At 46.3% G+C, this 26,293-nt stretch overlaps 1 protein-coding gene across 1 annotated transcript in view; it reads left to right on the top strand.

The window, feature by feature from the left end:
- Positions 1 to 26,293, top strand: part of LOC146208304 (cubilin-like) — a 144,984-nt gene that overhangs the window by 71,901 nt on the left and 46,790 nt on the right. Inside the window, exons 2-5 of the mRNA XM_084592627.1 lie at positions 214 to 391; positions 5,361 to 5,569; positions 20,788 to 20,995; positions 22,203 to 22,411. Coding sequence (XP_084448753.1) covers positions 225 to 391; positions 5,361 to 5,569; positions 20,788 to 20,995; positions 22,203 to 22,411 — 793 coding nt within the window. The 5' untranslated portion in view covers positions 214 to 224. The remainder of the gene's footprint in view (positions 1 to 213; positions 392 to 5,360; positions 5,570 to 20,787; positions 20,996 to 22,202; positions 22,412 to 26,293) is intronic.

The following is a 26,293-nucleotide window of genomic DNA, read 5'->3' as shown; positions in this document are numbered from 1 at the left end:
ATCCCAAGGGTTATGGGTTGCGCAGAGCACTATATTTAGCCCTTCGTCAAGAAACTGAACAGCGAGCCGCTATGGCACTGCTGTGCAGCTATTACAGGGAATCAAGTAGGGTAGGATCATTTGTGCAATGATTTATAGTGTACTCACGACAGCCGCGAGTAGTAGAGTTGTTACAAACCCTCCTATCCTTTTCGTTTTCTTCTACGTTTGCAGAGTGTGACCGCATGTTCATCAGCAACCCGGACGGCCCGAAGAACGGTAGCTTCAGCGCCCCACACATGGAGAACCCCATGGGCCACTCGCGACAGTGCATTTACACCTTCATCGCCCAGGAGAACGAGAGGGTCGACATCAACTTCACCCGATTCCGGGTACGCGGATCATCCCCCGAGTGAGTTGCCTTCTCTCTCTCTCTCTCTCTCTCTCTCTCTCTCTCTCTCTCTCTCTCTCTCTCTCTCTCTCTCTCTCTCTCTCTTTTTCGCATTTGTAGTCATTGGGTATTATTTTGCTGCTGATGGAGCTTGATTCGGTCGCAGACCATTTTCAAGCTCATCACATCTGCGTTTGTTACATGCGCTAATCCACAATGAAGGGCCTGGTGAAGCACTAAAAAATATTTAAATTCATTCTTCAAGTGCCTAATATTGACATACTTTCAACGTTTACTGTTTCGCAATGTACGGATGATCAGCATCTATTTGCGCACCGAAGCAGTAGCTGGTACAAGACTGAGATATTGACTAAGCAGTCATATCGGGTTGCAGTAATACGGAAAGTTGAGCTAGTTGGTACATGATTGCAAATTACGAGCGCTGCGACGGAGAACAACAACGAGAGAGTAATGACAAGGACAGGCGCTTTGTTAGCGCCTGTCCTTGTCATTACTCTCTCGTTGTTGTTCTCCGTCGCAGCGCTCGTAATTTGCAATCATATCGGGTGAACCAACAATTTTTGCCCAAGCGCGAACACTTCTTTTTTCGCACTTTTTCAGGCACAAGCTATATTACCCATTGCGATACGACGTCGAAACGACGCACAGGCGACAAATGTTTATTTTTTTTATAATGACTAATGAATTTCCTCTTGATATCATTTTCTTCCGAACCAGATCAGTAGCCATAACGTTCTGGTCTTATCGATACGTTTAAGAGGTCGGAATATCAAAGTTTAATGATCATGAGCTATAAGACAGAAACATTTTCGTAGCGTTGCCTCAGAGATTGCGTAATAAACGGTAATAAATAGCATATAAGAAAAACAAAAACGCCCGAAAACGGCAGAAATCTCAGCGTATTCAATGTTTAATGCCTAGCAGAGCCACCACTCTTGACGCCACAGGGGGACTAAACCTACTCTGAAGTGCCTCAGCCTTATCGAGTCTCACAGCTTTCAAAGCTGTGTCGAATCTGTTGAAGGTACTACTCGAGGGGCCGCGGTCAATCTCGATGTTCCCTCCAACTAGAAACACTCGTAAAAGCGCGTACCCTAGAGCTCCAGCGCTATGGCGATGTTCGCTAAAGTGGCAAGTGCTCTTTCGATCAATACAAATTTTGTTTGATTTGCGTTGAAAGTTTTATAGCCGTCGATGGAGCCACCGTTGCGATGTAGCACTCAACGCCGTCCCCCTCCCAGACACTTTCTCTCACGTTCCCAGCAGAATCAAACTAGGTAAAAACACAAGGAAAGAAAGCGCTTTAGCGAATCTACCCTGCGCGCGTCATCTTTCCTTCCATACTCGTCTTTTTGTTTTTACATTCCACGAACAGGCCCAAGGTATGTTCAGTGCGATCTCGTGGATGCTATAGTTTTATCAACTCGTATACCCACACCGGCTGGTCACTATTTTAGAAAAGGAAGGCGGATGTGCTTTTTTTTTCTTTTTCAGTGCAGGCAAGGATAAGCAGAATGACATAATTTATTGGTTTGACATTGGTAGTTAAACAACGTGCTGGTACACCTCGTAACAGCAAAAAGTAGAGCCGGATGTGTAAATGTCTATCGTGATGCCTTATTGTCTTATCTGGTAATAAGTGGATAAGCACATACGTACACCTCTGGTATCTCGTGCTTATGCAATGGAGCGTTTCGCTTCTGATGTGCCGCTATTAGAGTCATTCTAAAAGGAAACGCAAAAACCACGGCATAAGTGATTGCATTTACACCACCTGTACTGACTGTTTGAGCGCACATGCATTCTTGCTTGTTTATGAATAAATAGCCGGTCAGGATGGCTGTTTTGGGCGAGCTGGTTCGATATGATGAAATCGTTCCGCTGGACCTATCAAACTATTCCTTCCGCATACCGCATTCTAAATTGGTTTGCGAGCACAGGACAGGCACTAGTTTCTACAAACACTTCAAACGATCACGGAAGATCGGCTATTCTAATGAGGTTTGGGGCCAGTAGCGGAAAGTCTGATCATTAGATCAAAACATACTCTAAACGTAATAAAAAGTGGCATTGCTTTAGTATCTTTGTAAGGTTTTGTGTATCCTAGAGAAAAGTTAGGCAGCGAGCTGAATTTCATGTAGCGATTCAGTACCTTAACTTGCGAGAGTGTGTAGAGTTACTGATGCTTTCGCCGTTAAGAAATAGATTTGCCCAAAAACGTGGGCATAGAAATGTGCGGCGTTTGCGGGGGGCGGGGCTCAGCAGGTGTCGGAGTGAAAGGTTGAGAGAATGTAGTATAAAAACCCTGAAAATCAGAAACCTAACATTGTCGAACACTGTCTGGAGTGAAAGCTGAATAGATGCCATCCCGATTTCATAGAATGCAATATCTTTAAGCATGATTAACGAACAACTAATACATAAGTTCGTGGAAATCGGGAACAAAAAAAAAGAAGTAAAACGCGCGAGTTTTCTATCTGTATCTCTGAAAAGAATTGTCTTTTGTCAGAGGCTTTCAGACTTAAGCAAAGGTACCATCTGAGAGAATAGTTGAGCAGCAAGACTTAATCACATTACGGCTCCATTACATTTAATCATTTATTCATCCTTCATCTCATACCCTGCTGATGCCCTGAGGCAATAAATATCGACTAAAAAAAAGAATAGAGATTTTTTTTTTAACAAGTACGAAAAATAACCTGTGGAATATGCAGCAACTTACGGTTCGATCATGTGCCGGAATCCGCCGTGTTCCCACAGTATATAAGAGTCTGTACCTGCAACGAAGAAAATCAGTTGAAATGTATTGCACACGTTGTCTATTTCGGCCCTGTCCGTTTCTTTCATCGCTACAATTTTAGAATGGTCGAAGCTGCGCACGTATAGAGAACGCCTTGACGGTCTTGAAATTTTGTTTCCACTTTTATCCGCTTCTCTGCTACAGAGATCGTGAGCAGGTAACAAAGCCAAATAAAGCAGTAAACACAACTGTAGACGTTCGCTCATTCACTTGTCCCCCGGGCTACCAGCCATGGGCGGGAATTCCTGATTTGTTGACTCACTGCTTTCTCCTGCCGCTTCAATAGATACCAATAGCGACACAAAGGATTGAACCGGAAGGGAGAAGGAGGAGTCCGCTCGCGTCGACCATACGCGGGAAACTCATTGCTCAGAGTCCCGCGAAAGGCCGTACTAATGCGGGCAGTGTAGGGCGTTTGCTACGCTTCGTGTGGCCCTAAATAATGCATGAGACAACTAAGAGGGTTCCCTCGCGCGAGTGCAGCCCCACATCCATTAGATGTTCTGGCTTTCGCAGTGCTGCAGCAAGGCTTCAGCGCTAATCCTTTGACCGGCACTGACTCGACAGAGCTGCGCTTCATTCACAGATACCTCCGTCTAGTCTTTCCGTTTATTCTTTTTTTATGGCTTTTTATTTCACCTTTCTCCTGAACATCGAAGCTCTGTGCATGCACTAAATATTCATTGGCAGTTAGAAACTAAAGCTGCAAAGCAAAGGTCAAGAAAGATTTATTTTGTCAGAGGCTTTCAGACTTAAGCAAAGAAAGCAAAGAAAAGCAAAGAATAGCAAAGAATTCTCTCAGAAAGAAAGTCTGAGAGAATAGTTGAGCAGCAAGATTTAATCACATTACGGCTTCATTATAATTTCGGTGAAAAAACTTATAAAAAAAAGCTACGCTGTCAAATTGCGCTATACGAAGAAACACAATCGCGAATAACAAGTAAACTCTGCATATTTTCTAAACAACAAAAAAAAAAATGAGAAATTGACTTTCTAGCATAAGGCATCATGAATCAAGTGTGCACTTCAGCCTGGGTGTCTTGGCGATGCATGGAATCAGTCTCAAGTGGGCAATATTGAAATCCGCACCCAGAGCCGCAAGAACAAGTAGAGATATAATTCGATGGGAGTAAGTCAAGATACTATCATCAGCTGTAAGATAACTGTAACGCAGTGATGCTAACTTCGACAAGTGCAAAATCGATTTATTTTTCCTCAATAATATTTCACGCAATGCTACCACTGTCAGGCCTATTCATGCCAAAACGATGGGAAGAAAGAAAAACGCTCTGTATCAGAACTGCTTTATGTCGCACAGGCAAGAATATCCGCTGATACCCACTAATGATGCATTCGTAACTGGCCAGCGCTGATCACGGTTGCTCGACAATCAATAAAACAATATTCATTCGCGCCTCACTGGCTGCATAACGCACCTAAAGGCAGTCCATAGATTCAATGCACAGGGGGTCATTAAAACGTTTCTCTCACTTGTTAAAAAATTGTGCTAGAGGACAGGTAGACAATAAAATAGGAATGAAAACAACACCCATATCTTTTTGTTGAGTGTCACCTCCCCTGTTTAATCAATCCGTCTCTGGAGAAGCTAACACATTCCTCTAGGTTTAATTTTCCGTACTGAGTGGCTTACCCGTTTGATACAACATGCTTTCCGTTTAAAAATATTACACTCAACGGACTATCCCAGTCGAAAAAACTACAGAACTGTGTCAAAAATACGACAAAATATCCTGTAGTTCTGTCGTAACCATCAAATTTGTCTGTAGTATACTTCTGTTATCTGTAGTTCTGTAGCACTTTTCTGTTGTAACTACAGAAATTTCTGATGTTACTATAGAATGTTCTGTTGTCACAACAGGCTTCCCGTCAAAAACCACAGAAATTCTGTCTTAACATCAGAAAATGTTCTGTAGCTTTTTCCGACTGGGATTTTATATGATATAAGCAATGAGCCAAAGAAACTGCGGGAGAATACAAGCCTGTAGAACTTCAACCTAATCGTTCTTTTTCCCAAGTTATCGCTGGTGTATCGACAAAAAGAGAGTGTGTTAAATTTCAGCGTCTTCATTTTTTCTCCGCACGGATGAGTACCGTTGCGTGTACGTAAAGAGAGAGCACCATGCGTGTTGTGTTGTGGTTGCGATGCAGTTGCAGTCGCGAGTACGTGGACCTGTACACGGAGCTGGCGGACCCCAGCAGCGACCTGATCAGCACGCCGTTCGGGGGCCGCTACTGCGGCCGCGTGTTTCCTCGGCGGCGCATATCCATGCACCGCACGCTCGTCATCGGCTTCTACACCGACTACGAGAACGACACCGCAGACGTCTTCCACGGCACCTACCAGTTTATCGACGCATGTGAGTAATGTTCTTCCCCCTTTCCACCTCTCTCACGATACTCCCCATTTCTGTTTTTGTTCCTAGCTAAAAGGAAGGGGGCACTTCAATGCAGACGCATAGTCCATTCACAGCTTTCACTGGTCTGAAACTACCCCCTATGGCACAGCCACAGGACCAGCCACCTCGAGCCGAGCCGGCTTCGAATGGAGAGTCGCAAGCAGCCATTGGACAAAGTGGTCCCGGGTTATAAGTGCCATGAAGGAAGGTTTAGTTTATTATTGTTTAGCACGCAGTGTAGTAAGTACAATTAGGCAGTAAAAATTCGGAGCGATCGCGTTAAAGGCTTCGTTCCCTAGTAACTCGGGCGTCGGTGTTTTCGGTGTAGTGGGAGAACATTCACTGGCATGCCTCTGCCAGGGGTTATTTGGCAGGTGAAATGGCGGTCATTAATTGGTCCGCAAACTGTGCGACGTCACAAGACCTCATGACGTCACGTGACGTGAGGCCGAGTTGGCGGGAGCTGCCAACAGGCGTAACTCCTTCGAGATGGCAATGAACACTCATGGACCTTTGGATTCCCATGCATAATGGAACATTATGCATTATTCATAATGAATAATGTTGCAACCTACGTAAGAATTATAATGCGTCTGCGTGAGATACTAGACACGTATAAGGGGATAAGTGATTAAGAAAGTAACAAAGCGCATATGCGAAAAGAACCTGCAAGGAGAGCAGCAGACAAGGGCCATTAAAGCTTCCGTGTCACAAACTTAAAGGTGGAGCTTAAGTGTCCCCATTTTTTTCTTTGCAGACACGATTTACGCTTTAACACTGTTTTTGCTCGAATTACACACAAAGGCAATATTTTGTTTGTCTGAACTGTGCGCATATAGTGGTATAGGTGTCAGTGCGATCTCCAATCTTAGCAGAGCCCCGGCGGGGCCACTCTTTGCGGCGTACCAAGACTCCCCATGGCGTAACACAGAAGTTTCATGAACAGGTCAAGAAATCGGCCTGTTTGACTAACTTATTATAATTACTTTTTTTTTTATTCTCATCGGAACCCGTACATGCAAACCGAGGAAAGCTATAAAGGAGGGGATATATACATACTCTTGCCGTCATGATGCTATCCGCTTTCTCAGGTGTTTTATGTCTGGAGAAACATCCGTTTCGTGGTTAAAAAAAAAAAAAACGAACATAGCCGAATATTTTAGGCCAAGCGTGCATCTATATTAAATGATTTGCTCCCACACGTGTCCGTGCTATAAAGCGCTAACTGCTTGAGGCAACAACTGGCGGCCACACGCCAAGCTAAGGCTTCGCGAAACGAGCTGCACAGGACAATTGAGCGACTGCCCGTTATCGCGCCGTTCAGATTCTGAGCTTGCGTATAATTTCGTCCATAGCGCGGAAGTACTTTGGGACACTAGAAAATAATGGAAGGTATTGCGGGTACGGGAATTTTAATCTTTTCTGCGTGAAACGCTTGTTTTTCTAAATCGATTCCAACAAATAAACTACCGATACTTGCCTCATAAACGGAATATCTCAGTAAACGCATGTTAGGAGTTGTGGTATACAAATAGTTGAAATGTAGGTTAGTGCCGCTTTGCACCGCTTCCTGCTTCCCTATATATTACTAAATGTACATTTTTTTTATAAATGGTAGTATTATCATCGCTTTTGTATGGCTTCCAACTGTTTAAAGTCTCAAATACAATTTGGTTCCATCGCAGTTTTACTCCTCTGATAACATGCACTGGAGCGCGGAAACTGAGCAACGCTGCTCAGAAGCGCAGCCCTGGCGCCCAACGTGGACAGCTCCGTATGAGTGTACCAACGGTAGCAGTAGGCGACGGTTGTCGCCACAGTATATGCCGTTTTGCGATGAATAGCGCTTCACGCGGTTACCGCTAAGCGTGTTCGTCACGCCGTTCATTTTTGTTTCTTTAATATTGAATAACTCATCAGTTCGGAGCCACTATAGCAGTCGGTGCAAGCGTACACGTCATCAAGCGAAAAGCCGAAATATGGCTCATCAACACCCGTCAGGTGTACAAACAGTGCACGAGCAGGCGATTACGCCTAACTTTCGCTCCATGCTGCTGCCGTTCGAAAGTAACGTAACCTAACCTAAACGCTGAGCGAAAGCAGGCGCAGCCTGCAGCGAACTTACCTTTCCAAAGTAGGCGCGTTACTGGGTGGCGATATGAAAAGGGAAATAAGGATAGCGCTAGGACCAGACGAAAAGAGCGGGAGGCGAAACGCAAATTGCTTCCGCCAACTGCTTCCTCCGTCTCTTCTCGCCCCCCTTACCTAAAAGCAGCGCACCGATCCATGACGAAGCAATCTCGTCGTTTTGTGAAGCTCATTTCTAGTGCGCCATTCCGCAGTGTTCCTTCTTTTCGTTGTGCTTTACGGTGATTTCAATCTTTCTCGTCAGCGCTCCAATCTCCATCATCTCATCCGTCTAGCCCAGCGTCAACGCGCTATCTTCGCGCTGAAAGCCAAGCGCTGAGCAGCTTGCCCCAGTTTTTCGTTCAGGAAAAACGTTTTCTTTAATTCCCCCCATTTCTCTCGCTTCAATTGCTATTCCGGAAGCCTTGGTGTAGCGAAGACGGGATGCAAGTGTGAAAATAAGAGCGTTCACTCTCCACCGAAGCTACTAGAATTAGGACTAACGCCATCATTCAGTACGTCTAAGGAATGTAAAGTACGTGCAGAGGCGGTCGCTGTGCATGCGATCCGTTTGTATTTACTATTCGACTTAGTAAATGTTAGTCCTTGGGAAACTAGAACGACTGTAACAAGAGAGTCACTCAGCAAGAGCTAACCCGATGGTCTACTTAATGCGGTAGCATATTAGAATCGTCATGTTGTAAAACTTTGTCCGTCCGTCTGAAACCTCAATTCGCAGGTGCAAAAGTGGAGAGAGGAAAACTAGGAAAGAGAAGAGAGGACGGAAGGGGGCGAATGAGGGGGGGGGGGGGGGGTCTAAAATAGGCGGTGCCACGAAGAGGGAGGGAGGAAGGAGGTAGAACAGTGAGTGGAGATGCGACGGAAGGCGGGTCACATAGTAGTGAGGGCCAGCATTGTACTGGAAATAAAAGTCGTCACATAGACAACCTAGCCGAAATAGAGAGGCCGCCTGAAATGCAATGTCGCCGTGCTTGGCTGAACGTGAATATTTTCGCACATACCAAAGTTCATACAAATAGTAGACGCAAAATATTGTCACGTGGTGTTGACAGGTGATGCACGGCTTAGGCGTCAAACTATCTCGCACACGCTGCCTACCGGGCAATCGCTTTGTCTCAGCTGTCTGAGAAGCAAGTCGTTTTGTTGGACGTGCCAGGTGTCATAGCATATGCCAGCTGCACGCTCTCTCACGCACACCCTAAGGTTCTGGGATGACAGCCCGGAGGACGAGAATCGTTTTCTTGGAGTTATAGGTGACATTTACTCTAAGTCTCAACATTTAAGACATGGCATCGAACTGACGCAGACCTCCGGCCTGTCATTGACCACCTATAGAAGATTGAGCTGCTGACGTACCTCGATAGCTTCCTATTGGTACCTGCAAAGGCATTTTGCTAAACTAAAACACGTTCACAGAACGCACTCCTTGTCGTGCCGTCAGACCTCCGCGAAGATGTCCTTTTTACTTGTTGCGACGAGTCTCCCTCCGGCCACTCGGGCCTTATTCGCATAACCGCTAAACTAGGCCAGGCGTATTACTCCAGAACTTCCGCCGCCGTGCACCGGTACATCAGAGGCTGCCACGAACGCCAAATTCGTAGATCGCCGCCTGTGAATATTTTGGTTCTGATGCAGTCTATTTCATTGCCTCAAACACCATTCGACCAGGTCGGTATCGACCTTCTAGGCCCATTTCCCATTTTCTAGTGACAAATGAATCTGAATTAAGGTTGCGACAGGCTGTTTATATGCGACTCCATCGGAAACAAAGGCGGTGCGGCATGCCACGTCATCTAGTATAGCCCAGTCTTTTGTCCTGCAAATCGTGTTACGTCATGGCGGAACGTCCCATTTGAATGAGATCACCAATATAAATATGGCGTTCGAGTAGCAACTTATGAACGACGTCTCCGAGCTTAGTCACACATGTCATCGCAAGACAGCTGCCTGTCATCAAGTGGCGAACAGGTTCACTGAGAACCACTGCCGACATTGTCGCTATGTACACGTACTCGCAGCACGAAAACTGTTACTAGATTCTCCGGTACGTGACCTACTCCCATAACACGGCCGCGTAAAAGATAACTCGCTTTATTTCTTTTCGTCTGGTCTGGACTTTCGGACGATGTTGGATGCTATGCTTCCCTGCACTATTTATCATCACCCGCTCAACGTCGAACGCCGAGCAGATCGAGGAAGCACGCAAACTTAATCTCATTCACACCGAGCGGCGCTGAGCACGAATGTGCGCTGCTACAACATCCGACGTCGACATTTCACCTACAATCCGGGAGGCTAAGTTTGGATGTGGATCCCCGTTACGTCACTCAGGCTTGTATTAAACAATGACATATCGTTATTTTTGAGCATACGAAGCACTGCGTCACGTCACAAAAGTGTCCTATGAATACCACGCGTTCGCTTCCTTTTGGCATAGGATTCCTTGCCACCTTTGGTAAATTTCTACTACATTCGATCAGTACATGTACTCATACCTTACTCCCCCATTTCAATTAGGCCGGTGGAGGGGGGCGGGGGGGGGGGGGGGGAATGTTATACTCGGTGCTGTGAACTGGAACATGGCGAATATGTTGAAGCGTTTCTCGCATGCTGCCTGCTGAACCACTACTTGCGGCTGCGCCGTGTTAGCCAACACAATATACCACAATGTACCAGGTGTTTCAAGAAATACGGCCAATAATTCTTACAAATAGGCTAACTGTGATATGAAGGTGGCCTCTGACGGACAGTTATACTAGTCTTGGTAAACATCAGAAAACCTGATAATAATGCTAAATTGTGAAGAGGTTCAAAAATTAATTTCTGATAAACTTTTTCATTGTTACAGTTAGGTATCTAATGCAATCAGAGATTTGTAGCCGGCCATTATTAATAGCCATATCAGTTTATTTAAAATTTCAGAAATGCGATTTTTCCTCCGCCTTATGGTTCAACAGCTTTCGCTTATATCTCTAGCAAAAGACGCGTCAACTTCTCCTTCCCTTTTGGGCTGAAACGGCAATCAGCGGCGAGCATCGCAGCGCAGTCGAAACAGAGAAGGTGAAGGAGCAGTTGCTCCATACATTAGTGGTGGGAGCCGTGCTTAAAGAGCGGGTTTTTGAAAGATCGCGCGCTGGGTAACCACCTTTTTTAAGTTCTAGAAACTATTACGCCCTTTATTAATGGCCGGCAACAAGTCCCGCATTGCTTAGATACGTGACTGAAATAGTTAAAGAGGTAATTATCGGAAATTAGTTAATAAGCTTACCAGTTGACGTTATTCTCCCGCTTTATGATGTCCGCCAATAGTCATAGTCTTCACACCTCAAAAACGTATAATTTTTGAAATTTGCGGCCGGCTTCATTTAAACACGCGTCATAGCAGAATGTATATACCAAACGTCTATTTCTATTGACTATAGCAGACGACACAAGCGAATCCCACGGTAGCTTAACGTGCACGTGCCAATTAGGTATACCAGCAATGCGTTCGCGCCTCTAAAAATGGAGGCACTCTTCGACTACTACGTGACTCAAACAGGCAATCGTAGCGCTAGTTTTGCTCTTTTAAAAGGCTTCTTTATTGTTCTTTTGCTCAAAGAGTTGCTACACATCTTGGGCCTTAGGAAACTGATCTCTCCTTGTCAGAGCATTAGAGCTCCATCGTTATAGAACCGTAAAATCCACCGCTGCCTATTTTGTTATCACTCTGCATTATGAGGCAGATGAACAAACGAAGATTGAAAAAGAAATCAATTAAAGACACCCTAAATTTTGACCAAATTGGCCTTTTTCTTTTACTCCGTCGTACTCTCTTACGGTATTCGATTATATTAGCTGCCTTTAAGCCATGACAGACCTTAGGAGTACACAAATGTCACAAACAGTTAAACACGCGTGCTTTCAACATGCATGACATTTCAGCACCGGTGACGGCATGTCGGCAGCAGGAAGTGCGTTAAACTTCACGGGTAAACTGTTATAGCCTGACCACCCGAAAACCGGGGTTGATGTGCCCACAAAATGGCGCCATCGCATACCAAGGTCGCACCACTCATGTCGTCGGTCACATGACAACTGAGTTATACGATCCATTAAACCAATTACATATCTTGTTGTTATTGTGTTGTTCTTGTGTTGTTGTTGTTGTTTGGGATACTCCATCCTCATTGCACCCTTGCACAACATGACCGCCTTAGCGGCTGATTTTAAAGCTCCAGTCACATTTCACGGTATTACTTTAGAGCAGAACCGAAAACTGGGCGAGTTGGTGAACTTTCAACATTATGTACAGCGCGAAAAGCGAAGACAGCGGAATAAATAGCTAACGAATAGCTAACGACCCCAAGCACCTTAGTGGCGAGGCGCGTTGGAGCTCCGGATACAATTCAATTGTCTGCCGGTTCTCAAAGTCCTTCAAAAAGCAACGCAGTCTTGGTACGTGGACATTTCTGCATTTGGTGCATAGGCTTTTCCACATTTCCTGTCACTTGAGCCACCCCGGCCAGGATGGAGCCCGCGTGGCAGCGCAGCCACCGTTTTCAAGTGGTGCGATTCCGTTTCAGCTCACCGACGTTAATTAAGAAATCCGGGTTTCTTCGCCGAGCACAGTATCGATTGTTAACCGACAGAGCCACATGATATAATATGCCTCTGCCTTTGAAGAAAAATTAAAAAAAAATAATAATAAATTGGCTACTTTGTACTCCGTGTGCGGGATGCCTCAATTATTTTTTTTTTTTCCATTCTTAGTCTCAAGCCGACTACGGCTTAGATTGACCACTTTGCTTCCGCAAAGATACATTATTTAAATAATAGTAATCATATTACTGCGAGCGAAATAGCAACGTGCTTGTTCGCAGTTTGGCGCCTCTACTGAACGGTAACACAATGTGTTTTCAAAGTGGACTCCAAGGTCAAGCTAACAGCTAAGGGCTTTCATGTTTTGTTTTTGTTTTTGTTTTTGTTTTTTCAAACACCGTACTTCTGTTTTTCGTAAAGGGATTCATTGGAACATTGGGTTGGTTAGGCACCAAACCAGCCTGTAATGATCAGTTTCATGCAGCGGATATTGTGAGCTGTTGCCCACGCTACCGCAGAAATGGTATACTCGGCCAGACGGACAAGAGTTGCAACAAGCGGCATCGTTGAAAGTGCCGCGGGGACCCATTATTTCCCGACCATCGTTATATCTGCAACTTCTCAAGACCTATGAAGCGCCCTGCTCTCTGCGTTTTGCTTCTTGTGTAAGTTATACGAGCCAGTAGAAAGCATGAATTAAAGCAATCACGAGAAAGACACTGGAGAAACCTTGACCGCGGGTAGCGTGGAATGTTTTCCGTTCCCATCCTCGCCAAACACAGGCGAAATCGCCTCTTAAGAAGTAGCAGAATTGACCCTGAACATGAAGCCAGAACAGAGGTCGTAGCTAAATTCTAAATTATGTTAAAACAGTGTTAGAAACACGGACAGATAGTTTTAACATAATGTCCAACTCGCCCAAGAAGCCACTTTTCTTAAATTTTAAACTTTAATTCGTTCAAGTTTTAAGCGTGAGATATCTACCGGCCATTAAAACAGTCAGTTAATAGCGAATTATCGAACGTTCTGGGCAGCGTTCGTATTTTAATCTCAATCCCACACGATCCCTTCTGGCCGCCTCTCTTCACGTTAGATCAGAAGCCGAACGCCACTGAACGTCAAGCCAGATATCGAACTCTGCACTTTTTACTTCCAAGGCCGATACGCTACCGACTGAGTGAGCGGCACAAGCTTTTCGATGGAGGCGAAAAGCAAGGCGCCCATGTGCTGTGCGATGTCAGTGCATGTTAAAGAACCCCAGGTAGTCGAAATTTCCGGAATCCTCCACTACGGCGTCTCTCATAGCCTGAGTTGCTTTGGGACGTTAAACCCCACAAACCAAACCAAACCATATATCAAGAATTCGGAGGAGCGAATGAATGCTGGCGTTACGAGTGCCGGTTTGTTCTAAAAACAAACGAAGCAAAACATAACGTCGACATATTTCCGAACCCACCTTTCGAAGCCACAAAAAAGAGCCAAAAAAACGCGATGACCTTTTCCAGTCTTTTTTTTTTTTTTTTTCTGTTGGTACCTCTCCCCTATCCTACAGCTGCGCGTATAAGACGGACGATGAATGGGAAATCGCGGAGAAATTTCATCCAATGCGTGTTCAATCACTCACCGTGGACGTTAGCGTGCCTGCACGTCACTTTCTTAGAAGACGGGCCTGGAGTCCGGATGAGACAGCGGCAGGCAGTTCACTCTCTTTGTAACAACGCCACGGCTTTGGTATTGGCTAGCGTTGTATACGACACGTGGATGCAATCACTCTAAGAGCTTAAATTTTCTCTTCCTGACGTTTCTCTCTCTCACTCTTTGCCTAAAAACATCGCGCGATTCTACGCATGTTAACAATTCGGTAAAAGCTGTTACAACAAAATGCACTCTCTTGTACGAAAAATAACAATACGGTATAAATAAACCCAACACGGCTTCGGCTGGATAGAAACAGTCTCTCAGTGAAACAATTAGTTTAATGCTTTTTTGTGGCATCCGAACGCACGCATCGTAGCCGATAGTTTAGGATTCTTCCGCGCGCTAGGTTCGAAACGTGTGCGGTGTGCCAAACTGTCATTGTACGGTACAGAAACAGGTTGCATGCAACTGCGCGCGGGTGCGCACGCACACGCGCACGCACGCACACGCACACACACACACACACACACACACACACACACACACACACACACACACACACACACACACACACACACACACACACACACACACACACACATTTTCATCTTCTAACATCAGTTCTTCTACCAGAGCGCTGAAAAATCGAAAAAGTAGAGTCGTGGAAGGGTGGGCACAAATAAAGTGCGATAGAAAGGTGCCCTTTTTTTTTTACTTTTATAATTTTCGCTGCTATGACGGAGTGAAGTCTGTTATTCACCCAGGTAGTGCGCATTCACTAAGGTTCTTGCCAGAATGTTTTTTTTTTTTTTTTCAGATATCGGCAAACTTTTGATTGGAGAATGGCGTCGATAAACTTATGCTGCCAGAGCGGATTTGCCTAAAGGCGAATCGATTGAGCTAACGGTACTCTCGCTTGGAACTACCGATCAATTCGGCCTCGCCTTGTCAGCACCAGTTATCATAGCAGGTTTATTTTCTGGACTGGCGCTTCCAGTAGGCGAGTTCCTTTCACGGACGAAAGCAGGCGTTTTTTATTTGTTTAGTTCGGTTTTGTTTATTGTAAAGCGTTTTGGCTGTTGTCCTACAGCCTTTTAGCTGCGCTCAGGTGTATTTTCTCCCGCGCACTATCTGATCCGATTCCCCCGCCAATCCACATCACTAATTACACTCTAGAGAAATTAACGGGCTGACAAATAACAAAATTATGCGTGCACGCTCTTCCTTCTCTCATTTCCTCCTCTCCATCGGTCGGCAATCAGCCGTTGTCAGTGCGGTCATTCTAAGGACGCTGCAACGCCAAGGCTCCTGACGCTTTGAGCGAAGACTGGCGAAGGAGGACCTTAAAAGCTTTCTGCAGCACACATATTCAGTGAGATTGTGGCGAGTACAAAACGCCTTCGTCGGCATTGCGCTAAAAGAAACCTGAACACCTAGTGGGCGTTTCCAGAGCAAGTGTACTTCTACGATACGAAAGTGGTGTGGAAGAACATTGTGATATCATGAACTCGAATGTGTGTTCTCTGCTTCCTCTGCAATTCCGGCGGAAGAAGCCATAGTATGAATCGACGAAAACCCTGTCGCGTGCGACACGGCCGGCGTCAGCTTCGCGCCGACCGACAGACAGAAGGGCTAAAGTTCAAGCGCGGTGCACGCTCTCTCGCGGCCGGCTGCAGCGGCCCGAGTCGTCGCCCGAGGCGGCAGCAGCCGGGGGTGCTCGACGGCAGAGCCAGCGAGCACCATCGATCGCTCCCGGATCGGGAAAGGGTGCGGCGGAGACCCTACATCCCTTTTCTCTTTCCCCTATTCCCTGCGTCCCTTTTCCGACCCTGTGGCCATTTATTTTTTGTCCTCGGTACACAGCGACGGCGGCGCCGTTGCCGACGGCTTCCCGAGCAAGCCCGAGCGCCGGGGCGGCTTCTCGCGCCTCGGCGACGGAAGACGGACGACGCTCGTGCGCCGTTATTGCGTCCCTTTCGCAACTGAGCTACTATATACGCGTTCCCTACTCCTTCCTCCATTCTTTCCGTTATCTCTTTCTCACTGCCTCTCGGTGCTCTTCATACTTCACCATATTCTAAGTCTGCCTCTGCCTGCGCCTCACCACACCTTTTCTTTTATTTTTTTTTCCCGTCCTCCTCCTGGTCCTTGTTCACTGTCTTCTTTCTTACGCCTAGTGGTCCACTACTTCTCATCTTCCTCTTCCTCACTTTGTTTCATTCTCCTCTCAAACCACGTCCTCCTCCTCCTCTCCTCCTCTACTCATCCTTCGCAAGCATCGCTCCTTCTTCGTCGTCTCCTTTGCGTGTCTTCTGGCAGCCGCCGGTGCCCCGGACCGTGCGGTTGTGAGCCCCTAGTATAACCCGCGAACGGGGCGCGCAAGGGTGGGCGGATTACAATGGGGATGACAGATAGGCCTTTCGTGAGCCACCCGCGCGCCGCGGCCCACGCAGGCGAGGCCACGCGGCCCGCGGTTGCCGGCGATATTGAAGGCAGGAATCTGTCCCCAGCGAGTTACAGGTAATGGCTGGGATCGAGCCTCAGCTCGCCCGCGGATGGCTCCTCAAATTGCCCTCGCACCATCGTCTTATTATATAAAAAGCCTCGTTTCCCCTGACAAAGACTGAGACGAGGCCACGGAAAGGCGAAAAGAAAGGCTTTTGGAGTCTTTTGGTGAGCTATTTCTTTTTTGCCTAGCGGAACCCAAGGAAACGATGGGTCATGATTGAATGCATAGGGCCTGTGCTCGGTTTCTGATGGGCAGCCTATTCATACTAGTTAAAATCTGTTTAGTTAGCATAGGAATGGTGACGATCTCCTCATACAGTTATTAGAGAGATTTAGCTTACCGTGATCCACCACCGTGACCCGCTACCGTGCGTGGGCGGGGCGCACAAGCTGATTGGTCCCGACGCGGCAGGTCTATGTGCCGGGATGGATGGATGGAATGGATGGAATATAGGAGCGTCCCCTTTGAAACGGGGTGGTAGCAGTAGCTATCATGCTCATTTTTCTTCCTATATCTCAATTATTGATTTAGAATGGTTAACTAAACCATCATTCTGTTTAATAAATTTTGTTCCTACATTACTAACATTATGTCACTTCTCTGCTTTTTAGCCACCAATCTTCCAGTCGTTTTTTGCTAGTTTCCACCACCGGTTTATTCACCCGGCCACTGTTATCTCTAAACCCCAGAGCTTCAGGAACAGTGATTGCGCCTGCACCAACTTCCGGATGGATACCAGTATGTGGCGCCATCTATCGGCGTCAAGGGGGATCTGAGCATGCGCAGTGGAACGCGCGGTGGCGGATCGCGGATCACGGTGTGCTAAATCACTCTATTAAATATAAACAGCGGCGAACTTACAGGTGTCCGCTAAGCTCACCGGACCAAACATGAGTAGGGTAATTTTTTATGCATACAACCTCGACGCCATCTTTGTGTCAAGAAATGACGAAAGGGTTAGTAATCCCTAAATGTCTTCATTTAATATCTCACAGGTACTCTATCATGCATTCGTGTGTAAAAGGCTACTCGGCCAAGATATAAAGGCCCACTTACCCAAACTCTACGAGTGTGCCTGCGTGGCTACAGTGGTAGCGTGTCCGACTCAGAATGCAAAGGTCATTTAAGGTTTATTGTTATCTCACTGTCATCTGGTCACGTAATGTCAGGTAATTCATCATCCAATCAGTGCAAGACCATGCAAGCTATCAACTACCACCTACCAGAGCCATGTTCGGGATATTTTGCTTACGACGCTTATGCAGCCGTCAGTGGTTTTTTGTTCTTTTTTTTTTTTGGAGAGGGGGGGGGGGGGACGTTTAACACTGTCGCGTTAACATTTCAATTCGTGGAACTAGACAAGACGCAGCGGTGTTACACCTCGAAATAGCGACGACGAACAAATTGGCATCTAATTTCAAATAATGTTTTGCGAAATCGGCTTTAAGAGGGCAATCCAAATTTCACTTGTTTCTTTAAAATGTTACTGCTTTGCCGATAGATGAACTGTCTATGTCAATGAACTATAGGTGAGAGATTCCAAAAAAAAAAACGAACATGTTAAAACCATTACCATGATTCACCATGAGCGAAAAGTAAAAAGTAAAGCGTACAAAACCGCCTAAATATTTAAGCGAACAAACAAGTCGTCCAAGTATGCGGAATGCTGCAGTTAGGGTGCTTAGTTGTAAAGGAAGTAAAACATTTTCTATTGGAAGCTTATGTCTAAAAATTATTTTCGAGGGAAATACGAACAGCGGAGTACGAATACCAGACAAAAATACAGAACGAGAACCTTGGGAAATTGAACCAGAAGCTAAATGTGACGTTTATTCCTTTACCGAGGCAACCTGAAACGACCAGTGTCCGCACATCCCTGCCTGGACAAAGTAAAAGGAAAATGGCCAGTCGTTCTCGTGGGACGTCAGCATAAATTATGCAGCATGTGTGAAAGTTCGCCAGCCCGGCTCATCAGGAATGCGCATTCCCCACGCTGCCGCAAACAGGCGCACTCGTGAACGATGCAAGGAGGAGGTAGGGAAGGGGGGGGGGGGGGGGGGGGGGGGGGGGGGGGCGGTGCAGACCATCTGCGCTACCAGAGCTGAGTTAGGCAAGGGAATCCTGCGTACTGCGAAACACCTCACGGAGGCATCTTCAAGACTTTCAGGGAAAACAAGGACGGATACCCTCGCTGTTTCAGTATACTTAAGCGTTGCTCAACGCTATTAAGAGTACCTACGTGCTGGTCCGTGGTCTTTGACCACAGGCATGCGGTAGACGTCGAGAAAATGCCAGTGAAAGAGTAATTATTTTTTAATTTTTGAGGGACGCAGAAAAATTACCTTTACTTGCTCGTCCTGTCTAACACTGGTTCCGCATTGTTGGTTTCATAGGGCGCCCTAGCGGAGGTTTTTGTGACGTTCCTGATTGCGCGGGAATCTCTATTGCGTTTGCCCGTTTTCCCTCAATCGAGATTTGATCTCTTCGGTCAGATATTGAACCGACGACTTTGTGTAGCGCATCCCGAGGCTGTGTGCGTGTTAGGTTATAAAATAATTAAGGTCACTTGTTCAACCACCTCCGCTGTTCTCTCTCTCTCTCTCTTTCAGCGATAGATAGCGCTTCACCAGTCATTCACAAACATCATTTCGTTAAATTATAATCCGGCTCAAGTGAACTGCGGCATACGGTTCAATTCTCCATCTCCTTTAGAACTAGCCTTAATCCCAAAAATATCCAGGCAGCAACCTGTGAAAACTTCGCAGGCCGGAGCCTGACGAATTCTTGACCCATTTACCCTTCTTGATTACGTGCGCCTGTCGGTCACGGATACCTTCGATATATTCAGAGGTCATTGAATAAAATGTATTTTAATTATGTGTGATGACATTTCAGGTGTTTACTCTGCCTTCAGGTAAAATATTATTTACGCAACAGCCTGCTCGCTTTTCATCCCATGGCTGTCTTCTTGAACATTTAGATGCTCACGAAAAATATTCCGAACTACTCTGGACCTCCGACCTCTGGAGCGAAAAACTACCAAGGTGCGATTTCAAAACCTTTAACACGTACACTTATCCTCCCCGATTCGTCCTGTTCGGGCTGATTTGAGCTCACAGAATGCAAGTGGAGCTTCGGCTCATCCTCCTTCGTCCTAGGCATCACGATATATTCCCTGAATATTTGGGACGACATCGCGGTACAAAATTGCGCTTAGGTCATATTTGCATCATCTGGGGGAACATATTTTTTCCGGCCTTCTCCTGCACTCTCTGAGACTTTGCAGAGCAAAACAAGCGATTACAGTTACAAATAGAAAGGAGTACTAGACAGGCGCGTTCCTTTTTAACTAGTTTTTCGCGCTTATCAGCGTTAAGTTGTCTTTCCTAGTAGCGTCCAGTTGTGACTTGGGCGTCGACTGCAACTGCCTTTGGAGCATTACCGCTAGAGGTGGAGCAGGATACAGACGAACGTATCCCTTTTCCTCATAGCAACGGGTTCATTATAGTTTTTTTCTATCTCCGCCTAAAGGGGCAATTAGGTTCAAAGAATCGCGGAGGACAAGAAACAGCGAGGACAAATAAATGACAAAAAAAAAAGCGTAGACACGTGCGAAGACAGGAGAATGCGGTAATTGCGCTCCGTTGCCCCGAAGCTTCCGGGAACGCAGTCGCTTTTATGGCGATATTAACGGCACTTTCGCGTCGCCCCGGTTTCCTGTTGTCGGCGTTGCAGTGAAAGCGACTTCTCGCCGGGACGTCCTTCTTTTGCTGCTGCTGCAGTGCTGTCCCCTTTCCCGTTCTTTCCTCCTGCCCCGCTGTGTCTTGCGTGTGTATGTACACATAAGCACTTATGTTGCAACACCGACCTACTTTCGGGGGAGACATTGTGTCGTGCAGGAAAGACATTCCGAACAAGAAGCTTCGTGTCGTTGCTATCCACGTGCCGACCAATCGGCTTTCTTTCCTTTTTTGCACCACAACGAAAGGTTGCAAGTTGCAGCTTTGTAACAACTGCTTGCTCACAAAGCAGAGGTTCTGTGTATATACCGCCAGCTGCTGCTTCTCCCTTCGCTTTTTTTTTTACACCTACCGTATTGCTATGCACGGATGTTTATTGGTGCAACTGCGCCTCGTACACATCTGCCCTCCCCCCCCCCCCCCCCCAAACACCCTCCTTTTCCCACGGCAGTACGCTTCCCTTTGTCTCTTTGCTCGTTTTTCACACATATCAATATGTAGTGAATACAGACTTGTTTGTACAGTTTTCCCTCTTACCCATCTCCGTTACTTTCCCATGGCAGCCCGCTTCCTCCTGGGCAAGCCGGAGCCGGGCTCCGTATGCAGCTTCACCATCTACGGCGACCAGAAACGAGAGGGAGACTTCTTTTCTCCCACCTACCCGGGTGTCTACCCCAAGAACCTGCAGTGCCGCTACCGATTCCTGGGCAGCCGCGGACAACGCGTGCGCCTCGAGTTCCTAGACTTCGACCTCTTTTACGGTGGCTCTCAGTAAGTATACGCCTCTCATAGCGGTGGTATATGCATACACACGCGAACAACGTAAAAGCGAACGCGCCAGCATGTGCCACAATCATGCCTGTGGATGTTATAACTGCAGGATTGCTCCTTTGTCCTGCTCTGCGAAGCAGCACGACTAAACATGGCAAGACTCTTGCTCGGCGCTGTGTTGTCGCTATATTTAGCACAGAAATTTATTATTTTTCATAGGTGCTATTCGTTACTTGGATGGGCTTACCTCTTGAATACCACTAATAGTGAATGGCCAAACTCACCTCGGAAACACAAACCTTGCTTCTTGAAATTAATGAGCGAAAGCCGAACGCAACGTACTTCTCCATATACACGGGGTGTTTTACCAAATACTCCATATCACGTGCGCTTTTTTGCCGCAGCCACCGAATGATGCGCACTCGTAGGTGTGGCAGCGTGCGCTCATCAGCTGTGCGCGTATTCGACTGTTCATATCAAATGGTCAGATGGGATACTTCTTTCTCTACAACGCCTGTTGCCGTTCAGAATCGCAGCATCGAAAATTTGGAAACTGATGGGAATAATACTGATGATGAGCAACATATCTATCTGCATAAACAAAGCGCTAGAGAGTAAAAGTTAACAAGTTATCTATTATATAGATTTTTGTTGGACAGCTCGCCAGGTAACACATTTTAGCTGTTATTTAAGATTCGCCATCCGTGCGCGCAATATGCTAAAAAGATTCTTTCAATATAAAAAAAGTTTCTGTAACAATGACCAACTGTTTTCAGAGAAGCTGCCACATAATATAGTTGTTGTTGTTGTGGCTATAGGAAGAAGGAAAAGAAAATGAACGGGCCTGCTACTGGCTCTGTAGCTGAGCCACCTCCGCTGCTTCGTGCAGACAGAAGAGAAAATAGAGCAGAACGAAAAGGAAGAGGGAGAGAAAGACGCGCGCCGCAACAACAGCCATCGTCCACCACTGAAACGGTGGCGGGTGCAATGACGGCCTACAACAGATAAAAATTCTGTGGCAGGCTAGCCCCCGCCGCAAGTGGCGGTGACCCACCTGTCCGGCACATAATACAGAGAAACAGAGTAAAACCATCATGATGTGCTGAAACAATACAGCATATGAAACGAAGCCGGAGTAATAAACTGAATATAACTCGAACCAACTCCTCAGCTCAACCCGCGGCGGCGCATTCCCTTTGTGTCGCAGTTGTCCTTTCGACTACGTGAAGATATACGACGGCAACTCGAGCGACGACACGCTGATCGGCACCTACTGCGGCCAGCAGCGCAACTTGGTGGTCTACTCGTCGGCCTCCAACCTCTACGTCAAGTTCACCACGCTGCGGCGCACGGCTGACAGCCAGAACAGGGGGTTCGCCGGATGGTTCGAGTTCGGCGAGAAATTCGTCAACCTCGGTGAGATTTCTTACAGATGTTGCTCCCTCCTCTTAATTTTTTTCATTTATGTGAACCACCCCTTCCTCTTCCCTACACAGACCACGCACGCCCCCAATCCCCTCTCCCTATCCAAAGAAAGAAAAGGAATCAATTTTCTCTCAATAGAGAAACAATGAGGTGCTTAACATTCAAATGTATGGCAGCGATTTATCCGTCACTGTGAAATAAGCAGCTTATCTGGTCCCTCCCCCCCCCCCCCCCCCCCCCCGCCCTTACTGAAATAGTGAAGAAACGAGGTGGCAGACCAGTTTCAGAAGATATTTGCTACGCCCCACGTCCTAAATGGCGCGCTGTTTAGCAACCATCGGAGAAAGAGATTTTGCATGAGTAAGCATCGGGTTATGTGACAGATAGGCCCCGCCGCAGTTGTGCATTTGTCATAGTGCTCGACTGCTGTGCCCAAGATGCGGGATCAAATCCCGACCACGGCGGCCGCTTTTCCTTGGAGGATACAAGCAAGGTGCCCGTGTGCTGAGCGGTGTCATTGCTAGGTAAAGAACCTCATCTAGCCGAAATTTCCGGAGCCTTTCTTTACGGCGTCTCTCATAACCGAAGTCGCTTTTGGGAGAATAAACCCCATAAACCAAAGCAAGGCAAACGTGACAGTAGGATGAAGTGTATAAAACCATATCTCCCGCTCCACTAATGTTCTAGGGATAAGGATTTTGTGACAGAAAAAAATATCAAAATTAAAAATTTCTTTAGAGGAAATGAAAGGCTCAATATCTATACCACTTCTCGGTGAACACCTAAACCGCGCTGTGGGGGAGTGCAGAAAGGTGAGAGTGAAATAATAAATAAGAGGGGAGGGGCCATAGTAGAGGGTTCAAAGAATAATTTCGACCATCTGGTGACCTTTGTCGTGCTCTGAGATAGCGCAGTTCACAGGCAAATATCGCATTTCCGCTATGCGGAAAGTGAAAATGCAGGGAGGGAGAGAAGTTAAGACATTCGGAGTCCGAAGGCTCAAAGTGGAGCAGTATACGCAACGCGCTTTCCACATACAGCCTGCCATCAACATCGAAACGCTCCGCTCCTAAAAAATAAAATGACCCACTTGCGCTTTCAGGCGGTTTTCTGATTCTTCAACGTATGCTGCTGTTCTAAAAGCCATGTCCTCGAGCTCTTGATTTTCACTCTACTGCGAGCGGAGTAAGAGATAAGCATGGTAAAGTTCCCCAGGCGATTGAAATTTTTCCCGATCCTTCCATACGACGGCTTTTTTCCCTTTCCTACACAAAGCGGTTGAGGCGTTCACTGGTAAGTGAAACAGTACTTTTTGTTTCAGTGTTTTGTTTCAGCTGGTTTTCGGGGAAAGGAATGCACAGTATGTCTCACATTGGGCGAACAACTATTAGGTCAATGTCATTTGGTTCCAGCGAGTGAAATCCGAAGTTCCACCCCGAGTAGTAGAGCTTAGCTCTAAAACAGGCCCTCTGACCGGACGATAGTATTGTTATTGCGGCTGTAGGAAGGAGGAAACTGGCTCTAGTCGAGCTACCAGCACTCCCTTGTGTGGACAAAGAATTGAAAGAGATGAGAGAAAAGAGAAATAAATGAGAGTCAAACAAAAAAAGAGACGCGCGTCGCAACATCCTCCGTCCGCCGTCGAAACGACGGCAAGTGCAATGATGGCATGCACAAGACATACAGATACACCTGTGGCAAGTAGCCTCCGCCGCAGAGGGCGAAGACCCCTAGGTTCTTAGACCGAGAGGGTCTGAGGTAACTGCCCACTCTGTTGCCTGGCAGCTTTTGACCATCCCTGCCCAGTCGCAGCGCACGTGCAGGGGACTCCTCTGCACGTGCAGAACGTTAAGGGCTCCTCGTCCCTTCACACCATCCCTCACCTCGCGGTCCAGGTGTCCACCCAGCGAGGCAGTTACCGCATCTTTCATTTCTTCCCAATCATCTTCCCTCCGCTGCCAGATTAGAAGCTGTTCTTCAGCATTTAATCCATTCTTCTTGTATAGCCGATGCTTTTTCTGTTATACTTAATTAAACAGACTCGCTCGACCAGTAGCAGTAATGAAAATATTTTCAATCTATTCGTTCTTCAGACAGAGCGAAAGACACATATTGCCAACATTTGCGTTTTGATGCTGTGCTCCTTTGGGCGCGCACCAGCAAAGCATGAATGTGCGTATAGCATGATCGCTTGTCTTCAACAGCACTGCATGATGACGCACAGACTACGTACTTGCAGGCATAACATGCTTTTATTGAAACTTTGCTAATATTATTTTCTATTAATATAAATGGTTACAGACTCATGTACCTGCATGGGTACCCGAATCAAATAATAAAAAAAAAACGTTTCAGATCCTCATCCTAAAGAATGCATTGAGAATTAATCAGCTGGAGAAAAGAAGTAATACAAACTCGCAGAATATAAAGGCGGCGTTAAAAGTGATACCGTGTCTACACTTTAGGCGTGGCTTTTGTGTCTCTCTGATTCAAACCTCCGCTGTCAAACCTTTCTTAATCACGCAAAACAATGCCTGACCGATATTTCCCTCTTATAACTAGGTTCAAGCTACGCTTGCACCTTCACCACTTTATTTTTAAACACTACATTCGGGAAAGTACAACACCTTCGAAGCTCTAAACCTTTGTAAAGGTTAGACGAATCATCAGTCTCACCACTGAGAACTTTGATGGTTTAGTGGCTTCATAAGTGCCGTTCAAAGCCAGACCATGTGCGTTGGAAACTTCTCACTGGTTTTGTGCGTACGACAACTATGAATCCCGTACGTGCCCATTCCGAGTACTTTGTGCCGTCGTTTGATTTATTATTGCGAATTCAGTTCCGTCTCATAAGAAAATTGAAATTTCACTAAAATCGATGTCTAACCTAACTCGATCGTGACCAAGTGGTTACCTTCAAACCTATTTGGGCCACCCCCAAATTTGTCCCTCCGCACCCAACTCCAAAATTTGACTTTGTCCGAATTTGACAAAAATCAATGTGTAACCTAATTTGAGCATGGTCAATTAAGTGGTTACTATTTGGATGGCTAACCCCAAAATTCGGCTCCTTAGACCAACTTCATCCAAATTTTACCACTAGTAACAACTAAGCAATGGCTAAGCAACTAAATGCAGCACTCATAACAAAACTAGACACAGAACTCGCAATGATTTCGCTTTTTTGAACATAACCAGACGTAAGTGCATCTCACTAACATTTTATCAATGCCAACTAACACGTACCGACGGGGACAAATGTAAACGGAGCACGCTTTTTTCTTGTACAATTTTTCACGCGGTGCATACTTGAAACTGGTAGTCGTGGTATGTATAAACTGGTAGTAGACGCAAGTGCGCTTTCACTTGAACAAATGTTGTTTTCTTATCTCCAGTGCGGAAGGCGTTATTGCAGCGAAACGCTTCATTTGGCTACAGCTGCGCATGCGCGAACCTGCGTGACGTCAGAGGAGAGGCGCACGTTGTCGAGCCGCCGCTGCCGCTGGCGCAGCTCTTCGAGAACCGCGTGACGTCAGATGAAAGGCGCATGCTGGCTCTTCCGGTTGACCTTTAAAGGGCAACTCCGGAGGTATTTTGACATTCGAATATTCTAAAAAAAAAATTACTGTAGATTCTCCTCTCCGTCCTGACGCATTCTACAAAATTTGGGCGCCGTACGATAATCCGTTCGCGCGCAACACGAATTTAAAATATGCCGTTTTCATGGCTTAAGTTGAGACTATTTCTGCCGGCAACACTGAGTTTCTGACGCCACAAACAGTATACCGGCGTTACTGTCCACTTCCCGCATGATCATGAAATTGTGAGGCTTATATTGAACTACCTCAGACATTTTATGCAATTCTTCATGAT

This window comes from Amblyomma maculatum, chromosome 1 (genome assembly GCF_055883805.1).
Source record: "Amblyomma maculatum isolate TAMU_Amacu chromosome 1, ASM5588380v1, whole genome shotgun sequence".
NCBI classification, from domain to species: Eukaryota; Metazoa; Arthropoda; class Arachnida; order Ixodida; family Ixodidae; genus Amblyomma; species Amblyomma maculatum.
Note: the sequence above shows the minus strand (reverse complement) of the source record. Positions and strands in the feature narration are given on the sequence as shown.